This window comes from Puma concolor, chromosome C1 (genome assembly GCF_028749965.1).
Source record: "Puma concolor isolate L17-30 chromosome C1, mPumCon1.1.hap2, whole genome shotgun sequence".
Classification (NCBI taxonomy): Eukaryota; Metazoa; Chordata; class Mammalia; order Carnivora; family Felidae; genus Puma; species Puma concolor.
In genome coordinates, this window is record NC_141674.1 from 57,887,866 (window position 1) to 57,905,733 (window position 17,868).

At 34.9% G+C, this 17,868-nt stretch overlaps 1 protein-coding gene across 9 annotated transcripts in view; it reads left to right on the forward strand.

Moving 5' to 3' along the window:
* Nucleotides 1-17,868, forward strand: part of LRRC7 (leucine rich repeat containing 7) — a 571,671-nt gene that overhangs the window by 146,242 nt on the left and 407,561 nt on the right. The window contains exon 3 of one of the 9 annotated variants that reach the window (XM_086717261.1): nt 6,114-6,189. The exons of the other annotated variants lie outside the window; for them this stretch is intronic. Coding sequence (XP_086573387.1) covers nt 6,189 — 1 coding nt within the window. The 5' untranslated portion in view covers nt 6,114-6,188. The remainder of the gene's footprint in view (nt 1-6,113; nt 6,190-17,868) is intronic. 9 annotated transcript variants of the gene reach the window in all.

Here is a 17,868-nt window from a genome sequence, read left to right on the forward strand (position 1 = left end):
GCATATAATGCATAAAATTAAAGTAAAACCAATGTGCTTGCTATGTAAGTACATTTTCTTTTTTTTTTTTTTTTGTAAGTACATTTTCAAGTATTTCTTGTCTTCTCTTCTAACTCATTTTCCACTTCTAAGCAAGCCTTAAACAGATAACCTAAAGATCCTATTGGCTCTTGAAATTTTTAAAAATTAATTTCCTACCAGGGTATACAACATCTGACCTGTCACCTCCTTATGTCTCAATCTATTCTTGGTTTACTCTCCTTCATGCTGATTAGGCTCAGGCATACTGGCCATTATTTAGTTCCTCAAAGATTGCCACATGCATTGGTGTCTTTTTTAATGTTGATCTTTCTTCCTGGAATTTAATTATCAGCTGTTTACATAAAGAGGTCTCTCTCATTCCTTAGGTGTCTGCTTAATTGTCACCTTCTCAGTGAGGCCTTCCTTGACCACCTTATCTGAGATGTATCAGTTAGCTATTACTACAGTACTACTGCATAACAAACAACAAAATCTCAGTGGCATGCAATAATGAACATTTTTTTAGCCCAAGCGTCTGGGGGTTGGCTGGGGATCTGTCAAGGCAGCCTGGGCTTCACTCAGTGCCTCTGCTGATTTGTTCATGCCTGGAGGTCAGATGGAAGTCAGCTGATCTCTATGATGCTTCTGCTCTACAACTGTGCTCCATATATTTCTCATTTTCCTCCTGGGACCAGTGGGCTAATCTGAACATGTTCATTTTATAGTTTTTATACATGGCAGAGGTGTAACAGTATGAACAGAAACACATAAGGCCTTTTAAGGGCTAGAATCAGAACTGGTCCACCATTACTTGCACCTGTTCTATTGACTAGAGCAAGTCACAGAGCCAAACCCAGCATCGGTGGTTTATTCCTCCCATGGAAATAAGAGGGGTGGGAAGGGAACACATCTAAATACTTATGATCCAATATACTGCAAAAGGTCTTCTCTTTTTATTCCAGTTTAAAGTGCTCAGTTTATTGCCTTCCAAGCAATTTTGGCTTTTTGTATTCCATTGTCTACTGTCTGTCTCACCTGTGAAATTTTATATTATATGAGAAAGGAAGAACAGACCATACTATGGTAACAAATTAAACCCCAAATATCAGCAGTTCTATGCTTGTCTATTCCTCCTCCTCCCTGAAGAGTTTAAGGGATTTGAAGAGGGGAGTAAATATAAAAGGAACACAAAGGCTTATAGTGATTCACAAGGCTCTGTCATATTTGGTCTTTTTATTGGCCTTCAAAGTAATACATATACAGGGAAGAAACTTAAAGAATCTTGGTTTTATAAATTGAAATTCAATTAAAATCTAATAAAATGTATAAAATGCTCAGGGCATCTAAGTCACTGACTGATCACCGAGTCAGAGCCTTCCAGAAACTTCCAGATTGTGCCGAGTGCCCCGCCACCCCAGCTCCCGTAGCAAAATGTGTGCACTTCTAACATATCCTGTCTCAGTTTATACTTAAATCTGCTTTGGATCACTGCCCCTCGATGATCAGCTCTTCTAGGGTTTATTCATAATTTATCTGAGAGCCTACACAGGTAGGATATCTAGAAGGCCTTAGTCTCATACTGGAAATTCTGTTTTGCCCTCCGGTTTCTGAAAAGCCTTCATATCTGAACTTGCAGGCTCTTCTTTAAAGTCAAATGACGTACAGTGCCACTACTAAGACATCCTTTGCTCCACTCAGGTCTCACAAATCCAGTTTTAAGTGTATGGTCTCATGCTTTCTGGAAAGCCTTCCCCCTAGAATTCTTATAGGTTGATACTTGCAAGATGTGACAACAAATCCTGAGTTTGCTAAAGATACTGATGACCTTCAAAATACCTTCACTTGCTAAGGAGGGCTGTGATGAAATTCCTCCTAAAACAGATTGTGGGTATTTCAAATTTGTTTTAACCTTGTAATTCAACCTAAGTTTGTTCCCTACCACATAAGTCTTTCCTGGGTTGATATTATCAAGTTTCTGTGATAAGCAGAGTCTGTACCTCATTAGCTGGCATTACTGGCATTAAATAGTTAATTACTATTAGTAATCACATCACAGAAACACTAAGAGAACATTAATCATGAGACAGAGTTAAACTTCTTAGCCAATTCAGTATCTATTTCACAGCATTCTTGACATTTCAAACCCTCTGAATTTTCATTTATCCAGTAGTAGTTGGAAACCTATGTCTAAAATTTTAGTGTTGTCAAGAATACCCACTGTGCCCTCTCGATACGAAAGGTTAATTTTAATGAACATTTAAACACTTATATTAGGCAATATCATTTAAATATAATTGAAATGTGAAGCTGGGAGTTGTGCTTAGCATCCAAATCTGGCCTGTTTACTGCATAGTCATAGCTCAAAGGCTGTACCAGTACTTGTTAAATATTACAGCCTCTACAGAGTGAGACGCACTGGCTAGAGCATAACTGAATATAGACTTGCCCCCCCAGGCTGTATTTTAAGTAGTAACCCATACTTTAAGGACTTTTCATATGCACTTTGTACTTTTGAGTAGCAAGTTGAAATTGCAGGTCAAATTGGGGTTAGTGCAGCTCAGACTATCAAAAGATATGGACAGTTTGGGAAGAAAAGGGGTGTAATAAGGAGCACTAGCTAGTGATAATTAGCATCCATTTAATGCATAACATGGATTGTTTTTGTCATCCTTTACACACAGTTTAGGCACTGAGTGAGTAGATTATATTGCCAGACTGTTGACTGAAAAACTGGAAACCAGAAATACCGCAAAATGAGTGTACCCTGAAGCAAGAAACCTTCCAAAAGACTTGCACACAATGCTTCCATATGTAAGCTCTTGCACTAAGTCTTTTAAAATGGACTTTAACCTGAGGCTCAGGCACTTAGCCAAACATACAATGCACCAACTGGGACAGTGATAGTGCTGGGAAAAAAACAAACAAACAGAAAACAAAAAACAAAACACACACACACACACACACACACACACACACACACACACACTGGAAAATTCTTTCTCTTTTAAGCATTTTAAGTTATTTAGTAAAAGGTTGCCATCAAGGCTGGTATGCTAGTCTCTATTATAACCAAAGAGTTCCTTCTTTCCCCTTCAACATCAGCTTTAAAAATGTGGTTTTATCTGTTAACTAAGTATATTAGGTCATTTATAGAAGTAAAATAAAATACTGTGTTTAAAAGAGTGTGTGTCCTCCTAACATTGTTTCCATTTCCTGCTGAGTGTGCATGCCCAGCTAGCCATGGCAAGGCCCAATTCCAGTGATTTGCAAATAACAAAAGCAAATCTACTCATTCTCAAAATAATGTAACTATATATTATACTATAATAATATAATGATATAATTATTATAATAGTATAGTATAGCATACTATACTATGGGATCATATAGTATAATAATATAACTGTAATAATAATATTAATAATTCAGACTTTTTTTCATTATATTGAAAGGGAATCTGCCTGAAGTAGAGGGACAATTTTTATTTCCAACAAAGTAGCAAGAAGGAAACAGAAAACAATAATATAATAATTTATTTTAAAGTATATATCACTTTTTTAGGCACTAGAATAGTATATTTTAAGCTTATAATTTTACTTGTTACAATAAAACAAAATAATAGCAAAGACAGATCTCCTAAGTTGTATGCTTAGCTACTAAAAACTTACTTTAGGGGCACCTGGGTGGCGCAGTCGGTTAAGCGTCCGACTTCAGCCAGGTCACGATCTCGCAGTCCGTGAGTTCGAGCCCTGCGTCGGGCTCTGGGCTGATGGCTCAGAGCCTGGAGCCTGTTTCCAATTCTGTGTCTCCCTCTCTCTCTGCCCCTCCCCCGTTCATGCTCTGTCTCTCTCTGTCCCAAAAATAAATAAAAAAACGTTGAAAAAAAAAAACTTACTTTATATTATTTTTTAAAAACTATTTGTGAGGCACTTAAGGTTAATTATTATCGCCGCTATACAGATAAAGAAGTTACAATAGATGATTCTAGTTTTCTAATCTAGACTCTAGACTATGTTAAATGGTATTGAATCAGACTGCATCTGTGTAGTTCTACAGAATTCAGTATACTATATTGCAGGCTGTAAGCATTTCATTATGTAACCTGTAATGGTGGTAGGTAAATCATTTTTAATTTTAGTATAAATGAAAAGACAAAAGTATTAAGAATAACTACAAAAATTGTTAATTTCTATTTCATTTCAATATTGCATTTATAATCAGAAAATTACTGTAGCCTAAACATATGGTTTGCTAAGCCTTATTTTAAAACCATGCATTTTATACAAGTAAATAATTGCATCAATTAAATAAACATAATCTCCAGCATTTTAATTGCTATTTATATATTTCATTACCGTTTTTATCTTCCGAAATATCTTTTAGAGTCTTAATTTCAAGAAGAGATTTTTTTGGTACCTGAATGTCACCATGTACAATTGGCTTTATTAAGCAGATCTTGAATATTTTCTTAGTCCTTTAATGCCCCTTTTCAAATTTTTTATTAGATAATTGTACTAAATAATATCAATAAAGCTTTCTTTTATGACTCCTAAAACACACCAGGCTCTGCCTGACTCTGTGTCGACTAAATCCTTCTCTGTTCCACTGATAAATGGAGGTTCCATATGATGAGGTTTTTGGGGTAACAGTGGGGTTTGTGGGGTTCATGGGGTCTGGAGCTGATAGCCAAGAAAGAATTCTTGAAGATGTCATTGGTGCAAAAAGGTGATTTTATTGAAGCACGGGGATAGGACCTGTAAGTTGGAAGAGCTGCCCTGGGACCATGAGGAGACACTGGTTGTTGGGGGAGGTAAAGTCCAGGGGAAGTTTTCAGTGATATTTTCATATGCTAAACAAGACTCCCCGTATAGTGGAGGCTTAGCTATTGTCTAGCTTAGGGTTATTTTTTCCCTCTAGCAAAGTATTAGCATTAAGACAGTAGGGAGTTCCAGGAGAAATGTTTTATTCTGCCATCCTCAAGTGTTTGTCAATGGGCTGCAGGTTAGAAGGAAATTTCGTTTTGTCTGCCATTTCCTTCTACTTTGGTTTCCCACATCACTATGGAGGGGTGATGGAGACTTAAGTCCTGCAGCACTATGATCTCTACCACTTACCCATTTGTTTTTCTCCTTTCCTTTGTTCTTGGGCAGCCAGGAATATCACACATATCCCACCTGGGGGTACGGGGTAGAGCCTTTGAGGCCTTTCAGCTTGCCCTAGGTTCCCTCATCACCTTATAGTCCTGACTTACACATTTAATAATTATATCAAAATTCTTGGGTTTTATAAATATGAAGCCTTTACATTAAGTATTCAAACAAATAATTTCAAGGTGTCATTTTCTTCTTTATTTCCCCTGTCAACCATAGGTTGTAACATATTGAGTGCAAACTACAATACTAAATAAATGTGCGTATGTGCATTAATCTCATTAAAGTCACTTTAAAAAAATAAATTTGATTATTACAAATGCATATGGGTATTCTAGGCTGGGTTATTTTCATTGTACTATATCAAACACATTAAGCTATGAGTATCCACACACGTAATAAGTGCCAGTGTCAAAGCACTTTGTTTTAATGATCACTGGGAATTACCAAATCAGGGTTGAAGGTGTAATAGTGAGAACATAAAACTTTATTCATTCAAAATAATTAGAGAAAAGGCAACTCTTACCTGTAAGAATCTAAATTATGAAATATTTTAAAAGAAATTCTGTTTCTGTAATTTTTAAAAACAAGGTAAAAATAACATTTCACATTTATTATGTAGTTATTAGGAATCAAACACACAAGGAAGAAAATCACTATACAAAGAATTTTCCTCGCAGAAACAGAATTGTTTTTAGAAGGAATATTGGACAATATTATCATTCTTTGTTCCACACTGAATTTATATATTCAAAGCTCAAATACTTAAAATGGTAGTGTTTGTGGAATTATTCTGATTAAGATGTGTAATCTGACAATTAGAAAAACATCTGATTAAGCTCTTCACATTCCATTCTTGCTTATTATGTTCATTTAGATGCATTTGTCAATTTATAAGTACAGTAATTAAAATCTTTTAAATTTTCTTTTTTTTTTTTAAAGGAGCCCGCTACATGAAAAAAATGCAAGTCAAAGTGGTCACAACCTAGAAGTCTGCAGAGACAGGAATAACTAGCAAGTAGATACTATGTTATTTTACTATGCTTAAGTATATAGAATTCAGTAGTGTTCTGGGAATTTCACTCTATAATTACAAATAGCCTTGTAATTTTAAATTCATATTTAGTAGTATTTGTGTTAACTATATTACATCACAAAAATAGTTAGGAAGAAAATTGGTAACTATGGATTTCAGGAAACAGATTTTTGGTCAATGATAATGAAGTGATTTTGGTCAAAAAGATGAGTTTAAATATTGTATCTTTTCCTAGGCCTTATTTTTAGAGACCTAATTCAACAATATATTCCTTTCTGAAAAGACTGATAATCTCCCTGTATCTTGCAACACATTCAACCACTGTATAAATGTATTAATTCCTCTCCTAAACCATTAATAGGAATTATAATACAATCATGCTTTTAAGAAAGAGAATGAAGTTACATTCACTTTTGAAGGTTACATTTTAAAATTTCAAGGTGATATCAAATGAAATCCAGACATAAAGCAGGAACTTTCCTTTCATCAGTACTCACTGACATTTTCAAGAAATGAAATAGGAGGTTCAATGATAAAAGCATGTAATGTTTGGATGAATGGATTTTAAAAAAAGACTTAAGAATGTGGAAAGGGTAAATAAGATTATTTGAATGGCAACAAGAATCTTTGAAAATCTCATTGTTCCATATTAAAGTGTTTGAAGCTGATTCTTTCTCCTGAAATGCATCTTGGAGATTGTAATAGAATCAGAAAATGTTAAAACTAAACTCATTTTAGAAAGTATTTGCATCAAGTCTTTCATTGGTATGGATTAAGGAACTAAGTCTGCACTTAGAAACTGATTTTACATGTTAAAATTACACATATACACACGCATAAACATATTTATATGCACATATATACATAATATACATGTATTTTTCAGGATAATAATATAATTAGTTCTTAATTTAACAGATATTTTTCAATGGATGGTGATTAAGATATATCTGCAAAGAAAAATCTATAAGAAATTATGGCAGTATCCACAATCAAAACTTTTAGAAATTATATATGTATTTTAATTTAAAATCCTATAGTAGTAGAAATTTCTATAATTACAGACATCATTTAAAATTATATTTCAATTGCTTAACAGTACAGATTCCTAAAGAATTATATAAGCCAAAAAAAGTTTCTTCCCTTTCAGTCTTTTTGTTAAGGCTTTATAAATGATAAATCATGGTTGATAAACACCTCACATACAAATTATATCAAATGTTTATACAATTGAAACCACATATTTTGATAAGAAGAATGCTAAACAATAACTCAAAAAACACTTCAGAGATAAAAAAGCATGAATGAAAGCCTAATGAATCTGGTTTATAAACTTAGACTTTTTATCTTAGGATGTCATACAGTGATACAAGCTTACACTATAAGGTGTAAGAATTTTGAAATTCAAAATTCAGACTTTTAAATAGTTCAGTTGGGCTGTCTTTGTATTAAAGGAGAGAAAATTCTGAAAATGGGTTTAGAAATGCCTTGGTAATAGTTAGCATCGATTTCAGCTCAGAAGGAAATGAAGAAGACTATAATTTAAAAGGAATTAAAGAACTTAAAAGAAGAATTATTTTTAAAAAGAAAAACATCTGGAAGATGAGAGAGTCTGGTGGTGGGAGCCCAGGAAACTGACACTTGCTGGGGAACTTAGGACTCAAACTAAAGTGATGGCATTAGAGAGAGAGAGGAGGACTTTGATTTGAAACAATACCTTCTTCACTGGATTCTATAGGAACTTCATTTGGATGCATAGTGACCCCATTATTTGAAATCTGGAGCATTAAGAGAAGAGGAGTTTACCTTTAGTAGAGGATGTTAAAATGGTAACTTTAGTTCAGAATGTGAAGTTCAGGTGCCTGGAGCATATAGCAAAATGGGGACATCTCAGGGTTGGTGGAAATGCAGAACTGGAGGTAGGACTAGAAGATTTCTCTGAATAGACTCAGTGGTTGAAGCCACCAGGATTTCACCAGGCAGAAAACATGTACACAGTGGAAGGGGAATATTACCATAGGTATAGTTCCTAGGATCAATATTCAGTCATCAAAATTCTGCTTAGAGAAAGAGGAATCAGCCACAAAAACTGAGCAGTGGTCAGCAGTAAGAGGAAAACTGGCTTCCAGTATTTTGTTCTGTTTTTTAAAGAAACAAAAGCAGAAATATTCATAGAGGTTAGCCATGTCAAACGCTGCTGAGACGCCTTGGAGGAGGATGACTGAATGAGAAAAAACTTTGAGATATCTGACAGTGCTTAGGAACCCCATGGAGATAATCCAACTTTGGAGGCCAGATGAATTTGTGAATCCTTTCCAATATAGCACCTTTATTCTTTACCTTATCTCCTTCATATATCAATCCCAATAATAGAATTATGTTTTTCAGATTTGTCTTGCATAGTTTCAGATTTTTAATTCAGATTTGCTTATTCTCAGAATATCATCATAACTCCCTGAAACTTCTGATTTGAATAGCTAATTCAACTTAATGTATTTTGGTTGAAGAACTCTTTCTTACAGGATAATCCTATCAATTATATATGGCCCATTATTATTTCATGTAGTAATCTCATAAATGATTTCCCATAGTAGGCTGACAAATACTCCATTTGCCACTGTTGGGAAAAGCCCAGTCCTTCTCCTGTGTTCCTTCTTTGCTCTCACATGACTGCCGTTCTCACAACAATTCTAACATGTCTGTCTTTCATTTCTTCCTACATGTCTTGTAGCCCCTGGAAGCCACCATTCTACTTTATCTGAATTTGACTACTCTAGAAACTTCATATAAGTGGGATCCTATGGTATTTGTACTTTTGTGATTGGCTTATTTCATTCAATATTAATGTCCTTCAGTTTTGCACATGTTGTAGCATATGTCAGAATCCTCTTCCTTTTAGGATGGAATAATATTCCATTTCATGTATATACCACATATTGTTTACCCATTCATCTGTTGATGAATACTTGGGTTGCTTCCACTTTTTGACTATTGTGATTATTGCGGCTATGAACATAGGTGTGCAAATATCTCTTTAAACCCAAGCCTTCAATACTTTTGGGTATATATCCAGAAGTGAAGTTGCTGGATTATATGATAATTCTGTTTTTAGTTTTCTGAGGAATTGCCGTATTGTTTTCCATAGTGGCTGCACCATTTTACATTCCCACCAATGGTGCAAAAAGCAAGCCAGTTTTTCCACATCTGAGCTAACACCTGTTTGTGTGTGAGTGTGTGTGAGTGTACCTGTGTGTGCGTGTGATGGTAGCCATCTTAATGGATATGAAATGATATCTTATTGTAGTTTCAATTTCCATTTATCCTTTAATGAGTGCTTTAATGAGCATCTTTTCATGTGCTTATTGCCTTTTGTACATCTTTGGATAAATGTCAGTTCAAATCCTTTGCCTAATTTTTAATTGAGCTGGTTTTGGTTGTTGTTATAGCCTTTTAAGATTTTCTCTTCATTTTTTTTTTTATTTTCAGCAATTTGATTATGATACACCCAGGGGTGGTTTTCTTTTCAGTCATTTTCCCATAGTTTACAGATTTTCCTGGGCTAGAGCTTTTCATCAAATTTGGAATATACTTAGTCATCATCTTTGTAAGTACTGTTCCAATCTCATTCTTTCTCTCTTCTTTATGGGACTTTAGTTACATAGGTCTCTCCGCTGTGCCCACATTTCTCTTGTACTCTATCCTTTATTTTATATTCTTTTTCTCTATAATTGGGTACTGTCTATTGATCTGTTTTCCAGCTCATTATCCAATTTCTAATATGATTTTTTTTAATTTTTTAATGTTTATGTATTTTTGAGAGAAAGAGACAGAGCGTGAGGGGGAGAGGGACAGCGAGAGAGGGAGACACAGAATCGGAAGCAGGCTCCAGGCTCCAAGCTGTCAGCACACAGCCTGTCACAGGGCTCGAACTCACTAACTGTGAGATCATGACCTGAGCCAAAGTCGGATGCTCAACTGACTGAGCCACCCAGGCGCACTCTAATATGATTTTTAAAATATTTGTTAAATTCTGAACTTCAGAGATTATGTTTTTCAATTACAGAACATCTATTGGATCTGTTTTTATAAATTCTAATTATCTGGAGAAATTTTATTTCTATTCATCTGACCTATCATGTCCATCTTTTCCACTGTGTTCATGAACATATCAATTGTAGTTATTCTGAAGTTCTTGTCCATAATACCGTGATCACCTGCAAATCTATTTTTAGTGTCTGTTTATTTCCTTATACTTTGGCCATTATGAACCTACCTTTTTAAGTAATTTTTTATTAAATGCCAGACATGGAGTATGAAAACTTTTAGAGTCACCAGATGATAATATCCTGGCAAGTAAAGCAGAAAAAAATATTCCACCTAATTTTTTTCAGGGATTAAAATGAGTAGAGGCTGAATGCTTCAGTCTGTCTCTGGTTGCTTCCTTTTCTGAAGCATAGCCCTCTAAGATTTTCAACTGAAACCTTGGAGTGTTTACTATGATTCTTGCCCCTCATGAATTTGTTGATAAGGCAGGACATTTTGCTCCGTGTTTTAGATATTTTTATCTAAAACTCTAGTGTTCTGTGTCACGAAGCGTCAAAATATACCAATGACTCTCTCTCAAAGGGGAGTATACATTTAAGGTTCCTCAATTCTCCAATGTTTACATTAGGCTTTCCAGACCACCCAAAGCTGTTATCTGTCTTTCCCCAGTTGTGGCCCTCTGATCAAACTAAACCCAGATTATCAGACTCTAAATTCTATCATAGAATTGGCAAATGCTTCCAGAGAAAGGAGATGAGCTGGGCATCAAAAGCTCCTTTCTTTTTGGTTCTCCCCACTTTGAAAACTTACCCAAGTAACTAGCTTTGTTGCTTCCTCAGCTCTTTGAATCATTAAAGCAGATGTTTACATTTACATGGGTTTTCCAGTTTCTCTCTCTAGAAGCATTGATGCTGCCAAAAAACACTTTGTGTGCCTTGTTTTTGTGTATCATGGAAACTTTTACATGTCAACTAGCATAGATTAATGTCTTTTTTCATTTCTTCCTCTTTTTTCTGTTTAGAATTTTTTCTAAAGTAGACTTTTGGTTTTTTTAGAGCAGTTTTAGGTTTACAGCAAAATTAAGTGGAAACTACAGAGAATTCCCATATATCACCTGACCCTGCACATGCATAGCCCCCCATACCATCAACACGCCTCACCAGAGTGGTACATTTGTTACAATCAATGTTGACATATTATTATCATCCAAAGTCCATAGTTTACATTAGGCTTCACTCTTGCTGTACATTCTGTGGATTTGGACAAATGTATGATGACATTCATCATTATAGTATTACACAGAATAGTTTCACTCCCCTAAAAATCCTCTGTCCTGCATCCCTCCTAATCCCTGACAACTGCTGACCTTTTTACATAACTACAGTTTTGCCTTTTTTAGAATGTCATATAGTTGAAATCAAACAGTATGTAGCCTTTTCAGATTGGCTTCTTTCACTTAATAATATGCATTTATATTTCCTGAATATCTTTTTGTGGCTTGATAGATAATTTTTTCTAGCACTGAATAATATTTCATTGTACAGATGTACTGTAGTTTATTTATCCATTCATAATGTATTCTTTTTAACAGTTGTATTAGATTCTATAATATCTGGGTACATTTTATTAAACAATCCCCTACTCGGGGATATTTACTCTATTTCCAGTTTTTCCCTCTTAGTATAATGGTATATGAGCTAACTTGAATATATCCCCATTTATTTACTTGTGTTTCCAAGGGGGAACATACCCAGATATAAGCTTGGTAGGACATAAATACACTTTACATTTGTAAATTTGTACATATATAATTTTTAAATTATATTGTTTTACTTTTATATAGGACATAGATTTTAAATCATTTCATTGTGATAAAATACACATAACATACACATAACATAAAATTTACCATGTTTAAGTATACAGTTCACTTGGCACTAAGTACATTAGCATTGTTGTACATCAATGTAACTGGTATTGTCAGTTTCTTATATAGACTTCCAGAGATATCTCTCCAATATATAATAAGCCTATGTATACACACATACATATTTTTTCTTTCTTTTCCTTAGATTATGGCATTTTTTCCCCAGTAAGGAGAAAATATCAGACATAATTTCATATTTGTTTTTAGAAAACTTGCTTATTTTATTTTCATTTTTTTACAAACTCCTAAATAGCACATTGTGTGGATTTATATAACTCCCAGTCTTTTGCTATCACAAAAAGCTACTCTAAATGATCATATGCATAACTTATTTTGCATCTATGCAAGCTTATCATAAGAAGAGTGGAATTGCTATATACAATGTCATGCCTTTTTGTAATTTTGGTAGAATTTGTAAAATTGACCTGCATAGGGCTTATTCCAGCTTTTACCATTATCCATAATGTGGTGCACATGACTTTCTATATTTAATAGGTGAATATTGTACTCAGAGCTACAGTGATTTATAGTGTCACAGATATGTTAACATCCTTTCCCACATTGCTACTCAGAAATAAGTCATAATCACTGTTTTCTTATTTTTCTCATTCTACTGGATATAAAGTAATATCTGAATTACCTCAGGTTATTCTTTCCTGACTACTAGAGAGATGAACCATTGTTTCATATGTATATTAGTCACATGCTCCTCTGCAATTTGTATATTGAGATTTTTGCCTACCTTTGTATTGTGTTGGCTTTTTCTTATCATTTTGTAACTGATCTTTTTATATTATATATACGAGCCCTTTTTTCTTTCATATATATTGCAAATATTTTCATCACCTGAGGTATGATTTTAGTGTATGGGGAAAATACATTTTTTCTTTGTTGGTAGAATTAATTCTTTTTTTGCTATAATACTTCTATAGATAATTTATGTTGGTATTTATTTCTTTAGAAGCAGTTGGGAATTTCTTATAGATTATGACAGGAAGTCTGTCTTCTTGAATTATTTTATTATTTTAATCTTAATTCACTTGTGATAATGAAAGTTTTTACAATTATGGAACATTTTATATTTAATGTGGAATACAAAGATGATTTCAGACTTAAAAATTTGTTTTTATTTTATATGCAGAGAGCAAGTGCAAGCTGGAGGGAGGGGCAGAGGGAGAGAGAGAGACAGAAAGAGAGAGAGAAACAGAGAGAGAGAGAGACAGAGAGACAGAGAGAATCTTAAGCAGGCTCTACATTCAGTGCAGAGCTCAGTGCATGGTTCAATCCCATGACCTGGGATCATGACCTGAGCCAAAATCAAGAGTTGGACACACAACAGACTAAGCCACCCAAGCACCCGTAAAGATGATTTCATACTTTTATAGCAGCTATCCTGAAAATGTTATTTTATAGATAAGAGATGTCAAATAAATGAGAGATAGTAAACCTCATCTGAGACTTACTGGGTTAACAGAAAAAAAGTACCACAAAATGCCAAGATGGGGAGAAGAGTATTGGTGTTTTTTGTTTCAGTTTTTGACACTAAATAAGTTGCCAAAAGTCCTTGGGTTCTCTCTTATTTATCTCCATGTTTTATTGGCTAGTTGCCACAAAGTTTTAGGAAGATCACTGGGAATTAAAGCTTTCTTCTTATCGTTATTCATCTTATGTGATATTTAGAGTCCCCTATTCTTTTCAAGTTACGGTGTTAGATATGCACCAAGGGGTAACAAAGATGTCTACGCCATGAAGGCTGCAGGGTCTAGTGGCTGAAGTCCATGTTCTGGAGTTGAATTATCTACTTTAAAATCCAGCACTTCCACTTAAAGCTGTATAAAACAGAGCACATTCTTTAATTTTCCATTGTTTCTGTTTCCTCATTTGAAAAGAAAAGACATAATAATCGCATTTGCCTCATAAGATTGCCTAGGTGTTGGGAATGAAGCAGCAAATGAAAATGACAGAACCCATTCCTTATAAATGAGGAATTTTGAGCTATTCATGTAAAATTTAAATTTGAGAACAGTATAAGAAATAGATTGGCATAAGAAGCAACAGAATACATGACGCATAGCAAGCACATAATATACAAATAAAGAAAAAAAGAAACAAACAGAAGAAACAGACTTAAATATGGAGAACAAACTGGTGGTTGCCAGAGGGAAGGTGGGTAAGAGGATGGGTAAAATTGGTGAAGGAGATTGAGTACACTTATTGTGATGAGCACTGAGTAATGAGTAGAATTGTTGAGTCATTATATTGAATGAAACTAGTATAACATTGTATATTAATTATACTTGAATTAAAAACCCCCAAAATCAATAAATAACAAAATAAAAATAAAACAAAAATAAAATAACGTGTTTGAGTCAATAAATATAAACCAAATTAAACAAATGTATTTCAAAGGAAAGCATATTTAAAGCAGAATTTGTATTCAAACCTTAACCTATTCTAAACTATTTTGAAAAAGTTTTCATTTATAGTTTGTAAAGGAAAATATAACGTTAGAAAATTATACCCCAAAAAGGACAAATTTATGTTATTTTTAAATAGGATTTATTTATTCAACCAATATTTATTGAGCATATACTACAAGCTTAACCCTACTCTAAGTTTTGGGGTTACAGCAATAAATAAAATATGAAATCCACATTCTCTTGAGTGTGTGCATCTTGCACAAAGGAGTGATTGTTTAGGCCTATGAATTTGGAACACAAATCCTGAGAATTGTGCGACATATGGATCGGAATAGGGAGAAACAGGAGATGTAGGAATCACTCAAGAGGCCATGTCTCTTTTGAGGTGAGAAGACAGAGGTCTATACTTATAAATGGCAGAGAGACTTACAAAAATTATACAATAATGTTACTGAATTTTTGTAAATAAAATCATTTCAATGTACAATGAGGATTTGCTATTTTTAAATAAATCCTCTTCAACTGTTTTCACAAATAATTATGTATTCCTTTATTTGGTTTATATATTTGGTTCCCTTAAAAATGTAGTAAGCCTATACTACAAAAAAACAAAAACAAAAACAAAAACAAAAAACAAAAAACTAACCTAAACCACCTCCAAGTCAATATCTTAATGAAAGTGTATCAGTCATGTTTGCTAGAAATTTAAAATAATTTAATATGGTTTATTTGAGAATAACCTAAAATTGAAAAACAGCTGTTACAGATTACAGGTGGCATCTATAGGGACAGATATTTAAAATATAAAGGATGAAATTGATGCCATCATTCTTTAAATCCTATAATATCTGTATATAACTTAGATGTCAAAAGGTTTTGAATATTATGAGAGGAAAGAAGTCACTAAATGCTGGGGTAAGCCACAAAATAGTGATCGTAGGAGAGGGAAGCTATAGGGAAGCAGTGAAGTTGATACAAATCGTACTTGACTGTCAAGGCCACGATAAGCAGAGAGAGACTATGACCAGGTGCATACCCCAGGCTCCTGGCCAGGTGTGTCTGCTCTGGGGATCTCTGCATGAACCAGCAACTGGCTTCTGCACCCTGAGGTGTTCGGATGCCAGGTGAATGAGTTCCCAGTGCTGCCACGTCTATCTGACTTTATTCCTAATTATCTGTGCTGAACGAAGAGCCCACTTCCTACCTGTGGTCTGGTTGAGCACTTTTTAGCTGGAATTTAGAAACTGAGTTGAGTTGTTTAAAGCATAGCTGGAGCAATAAACCTAGAGAGGAGAGGAAGGGCAGAAGGGAGAGAACATGACATTTATTGAGTAACTTTTATGTAGTCCAAGTACATTTATACACACATTTTCTCACTTAGCCCTCATGATATCTCTATAAGAGAGTTGAGGAACTGAGCTGCAGAGAAGTTAGTTAAGTGACTTTTCACGGTTACCACAGTTAACTAAAGGGATAATCAGCATCACAGTCTATTTCTATATGACTCAAAGGACCATTCCCTTTCTACTGTATTGCCAGCAAGAAAGTTTGCATGAGAGAAATTGGATGGAGAGAACATCATAAAATTTCATAACCATTATAAAACTGTGTAGAGTCATAGGTTTATGAAATAGAAATGGAACAAGTCCTTCTTAAAGCAACAACAATGGGACAGTGACAGTGGCAGTAAGCATTGAAGCATTGAATGTGGTACCTCTGGTCATAGTGTGAAGGGTAAACTGGTGGGGATCATGGAGGTAGAAGAATGTCTATTGGGAGCAGCCATACAATATCCAGGGACCAATACCTAGTGGGTTTCTGAAATACAGGACAGAGATCTGAGCTAAATATTTGGATTCAGAAGGTTTTACTATGAAGATGGGGACTAAAGCCAAGAGTGTACATGAGATTTCCCAAGAAAAAGTACAAAGCAAAGTAAGAGGAGTACTGAAAGAAAAACTTGAGTTAAAACCAAAAGCAAAAATGGAAAATGCTTAAAGAAGTAGGAGGATAACCAGGGTAAAGCAGTTACATGTAAGCAAGAGTATAAAGAATGCTAAGGGAAAGACAATGATCAACAGTTAGATAAAAAGTACAAGATTTAAGGGTTCATGGAATCTGGCGGTTAAGATAGTGTTGAGGACCTGTGGAGGACTTTATAATTCTGTAGGATAAGGAATCAAATGTGTCATAGATTGGGCTCCTTGGAAATGGGATCTAAGGATAAGGATAAGGATTATTGGGGAGTGTTGAGTAGAAAGAGAAATTAACTACAGTGAGGTAGTAACAGAGGCTTCGACAGAGCCTATTTGTAGCACTGGAGCTGGGGAAGCCCTTCATAATTATGCCAAAGTGAGAAAAGGTGGCTGGGTTTTTAAACCAGCATGCACCAGTTATCAGAGGAGTATAACCTGGGCAAGATAATCCACTTCAGTAAAAGGCAGTGCCAGAGAGGAATGCACCTGTGAGCCATTAACAGGCAGCCTTCCAGCAGCTGGGAGAATGAATGGTTCCATCCACAACCGGATCTGGGTTGGGCAGCCACCTCACAGCATCGGAGAAGAGAGTGGGGAAAGGAATAGGAAGTGCTAAGCTTCTATTTTATTTTATTTTTTAAATGTTTATTATTTATTTTTGAGAGAGAGAGAGAGCATGAGCAGGGAAGGGGCAGAGAGAGAGAGGGAGACAGAATCGGAAGCAGGCTCCAGGCTCTGAGCTGTCAGCACAGAGCCCGAGATGGGGCTCAAACCCACGAACCGTGAGATCATGACCTGAGCCGAAGTTGGACGCTCAACCGACTGAGCCACCCAGGTGCCCCTAAGTTTCTATTTTAAATACTTTTTTCTAAGAGATTTTTATTATTTCAGCCATTAATGCTCTCTTCCTTTTTCTTTCCCGCCACCATCTTCTTGCCAGCTAACTCCTTTATTGCCAGGTTTTCTTCTTAGATGTTTCATTTACTCACATGGCCTTCAATTAAGTGGCTCTCTTTTCTTTCACTGCTCTTCACTGTTACTCTTGGTCTATCCTGTACCATATGAGCAGGAGTAAGTTTAGAGGATCCTTATAGCATGTCCATTAATACATGTTATGTGAAAAATAACCATATTTTACAGAACTGCTTTTTCTAGATCAATTACCATTACAAAGGAGGTTTTCCATGGAAGCTCTAAGTTAAGGAGTGTGGAAATTAAACAACCAAGACTTGATGTATCACTGTAAGACCTTGTATTGAAGAGTCTGGTTTTATATATTTCATGTGGGGCTTTA